General features: G+C 35.9%; 1 protein-coding gene across 3 annotated transcripts in view; it reads left to right on the top strand.

Moving 5' to 3' along the window:
* The window catches only part of znf512b (zinc finger protein 512B), a 32,778-nt gene extending 31,183 nt beyond the window's left edge, over positions 1-1,595 (top strand). For all 3 annotated transcript variants that reach the window (XM_008413908.2, XM_008413910.2, XM_017305859.1), the window contains one exon: positions 155-1,595. In XM_008413908.2, the coding sequence (XP_008412130.1) occupies positions 155-499 (345 nt within the window). In that variant the 3' untranslated portion in view covers positions 500-1,595. The remainder of the gene's footprint in view (positions 1-154) is intronic.
* Positions 1,596-3,198: the final 1,603 nt, after the last annotated feature.

The following is a 3,198-nucleotide window of genomic DNA, read 5'->3' as shown; positions in this document are numbered from 1 at the left end:
TATTTTTATTTTTTTTATGAATTATCAGCTGTAACCCACAGTCATCAATTCTAACAGTAATATTCCTTTATGTTTACACTTGGTATGTTTTACGCTTATGTTTGTTCAAATTCTAATTGATTTGGTGTGGGTTATTTTATTTTATTTTTTGTAGAACTGGTTTCGTGCATCAACCAGCCAAGTGGTTTCTGGTAGCAAGAGCAAAGGGTTGGAGAACAATGGATTCAAAGCTGAGGTGAGGAACGGTGCCACCTCAGGTAAAAAGAGGGGCCGGAAACCGAAAGAACGGCCCCTGATGGACGAGTCTCTACAAACAAAGACAGATGCCCTCACCACCGCCCAAAATTCACCTCCAGCCATGACCCCTCCCTCTCGCTCAGCACAGTCCCCAGCCCTGATCCCTGACCAAACGGACAGTGATGATCCAGGCCAGGAGAGGCAAATCCCCCCCCCTGCCTCCAGACGGAACAAAACCAAGAAGATCTTTTTTTCAGAGTAGCACTGCTTTTATCAACCCTGGAATCGAAATGGATGCTTTTGGTAAACGTGCCACTCGGAAGCTAAAAGGACCTTTCCACCTTGGCAGTGGGTAGAAAGCCAGATCAACGATGAAAACTTAAAGATTTTAAGAGTCTTTAAATCTTGGTTTTATACCTTAGAGTTAATGTGTGCACTGGTATGAACATTTATCACCACAGTAGTGCATTTCCTCCATTCCACTTCTGTTTCCTTTACAGGGCACACATTTCAGTTTCTGATCCCACAGCAGAGGCCGTAAACCAAGTGCAAATCCAAACCCTAACACTGATAGAAGTTTTTAAACAGAAGTAGTATCCCAAATAGATAAATAATAATAATTTTCTCTGCAATAATTAAATTGTTTTGAAAGGATTTAAAAAGGAAATTCTATTAGCATGGTGAAGTCATTTTATGATAGCTGGTGTTTTTTCCATGTTTCTTCACAGATATACTGTATGTGTACATAAACAGTAACTATATATAAATATATATATATCTATATACTCAAAGTAATGATGCCATCCTTCGTTTTCAAGCCTGATGCGTCCAGTTGGCTTTTGGTCAGTCACAAATTTTGCTGCGTGTTGTAGTGCAACGTTGTTTCAATTTATTATTTTTCCTTTTAGTTTTGCTTTCATTACTTTTTTTTTGGGTTTCCAGTTCTTGTGAGCAAATTTCACATAAGCTACAATGTTCAGTTGTTTTCTTTCCCACAGTGCTGTTCCTTTTACCTAACATTTCCATGGTTACTTTAAACTTAAGGTGATAATTAATACACCCAAAAAGAGATTTTTTTTTTCATTTATCTCTTAAGATGATAATTAAATCACAATAACACACAGTGATATTATTTAATCGATTTCACTTAGAGAAGCAAAACAAGGTCTGGCCAAACAAAATATTTAGCAGAAGGAAGGATTTTTAACATTGTTGCACCGTTGCAGCACAATCAAATTATATATCTCTATTAAAAGGAGGCCATACTATGGGCTCTGCTTTACTATAGGTCTAAGATGCAGAGAAGATTTTAAAAAAAGCTATCTTTTATAGAAAGGTTTAAGATGATAACCTTTTATTACATAGGCAAAAGATGTAAATTAACATTCTCAGAAAGTGATGTATTTGAATGAATTAGCTAAAAGTTGTTGCCTTGCACTTTAACCCTCTACCCTTCTTGCTCTCCTCTTGTCGTTTTTGCACTCTAGGACTATTCGGTCTAGCCTGCAGGTCGTCTCTTTAACAGGAGTAGGAAAATGTTGCTCTGATCGGAAAGGAAACAGTTAACTCTGAACTATAAAACAGGACTGTGTAATTATTGCTTACAGAGCCAAGCAAAAGTGTTCATACCCTTCAATCCTTTTAACATTTTGTTTCATTGCAACCACAAACTCCACCATGCTTTGTTTTGTTTCATTGTGGTTAACTAACATGAAGTAGCAATTAATCATAGTGTATTTTTACTAATAATACACATCTGTGTTACTCTGTAGATCCACCTGTACAGTGTTTTACACTTAGGACAATGGTCAGCTTTGGTCTCATTTGACCAGGGTGGCACTTTTCACACGTTTGCTGTCCCCTGCATGGCTTGTGTCAATCTGCTAATCATCATCTTATTTCTGCTTTTCCATAAAGGCCAGATTTGTAAAGTTCTCAAATAACTCAGCTCAGGATGCTATTTTTATATTCTATCCCTGCTTTAAGCTTTTCTACAATTTCATCCCAGACCTGCCTGATGGGGCTCTTTGGTCTGCATGAGGCTGTTTGTTCATCAGTGTTTTCCAACAATCCACTACGGCCTATGGGGAACAGCTGGGTTTATACTGAGATGTTACTACTAGTAGTAAAATCTACTAGAACTAAAGTCTCTTGGTTGCATTAAATTTTATTTAGATGCATTAAAATTTAAGATGCTGAGCACACTCCATGCTTTTTAGATTTTTTTTTTTTTTTTACAATTTAAAATAGATAAAAATAATTGATGATGTTTCTTGTTTTTACAACTAAGCACTACTTTGTGTTGGTTTATCACATACAGTCCCATTAAAACACATTGAAATTTGTGCTTTTAACATGACAAACATTTGACAAGACTCAAGGGGTATGAATGATTTTGCAAGGTACTGTATTCCAGAAAGCCATAACTGGTCTTAACAAAGTTCAGAGTTCCTCAACATTTTAACTTCAGATTTGTTATAAAACAATAACAAGTTAGATTACTTGATTACTTAAGATGAGAGAATATATTCACTTTAACATGCTAAAAAGTCAAAGTAGATACTTGAATCCACAGTTATGTTAAACTTTTCAGCAAATGTAAACAACATATTTCTTGGTTTATTTGTGCTGTTTGTGTATAAAATAATGACGTTCACTTTTGAAAAAAAGAAAAAGAAACAAAAAAGATCACAAATCTATTTTAGATTTTCTTGTGTGTATTACCTAGATAGCCAGTCTGCTAGTTTTGGATATATTGTGATGTGAGGGATAATAAGGGTGCTTTACTTGCCACTTTACCTTAAAGACCTGATACAACGCGCCTAAAGTCTACAGATCCATCCAGCCATGACTCTCCTTCTGGCAAGTTGTCTGAATTTTGGAGCAAAATGTCAAAGTTATTAAATCCAAGCACTGATGTCAGCTGAACATACCCTAGGAATATAGAGTTTAATAGGTTAT

The sequence above is a fragment of the Poecilia reticulata genome, linkage group LG7 (genome assembly GCF_000633615.1).
Source record: "Poecilia reticulata strain Guanapo linkage group LG7, Guppy_female_1.0+MT, whole genome shotgun sequence".
Taxonomy (NCBI): domain Eukaryota; kingdom Metazoa; phylum Chordata; class Actinopteri; order Cyprinodontiformes; family Poeciliidae; genus Poecilia; species Poecilia reticulata.
Note: the sequence above shows the minus strand (reverse complement) of the source record. Positions and strands in the feature narration are given on the sequence as shown.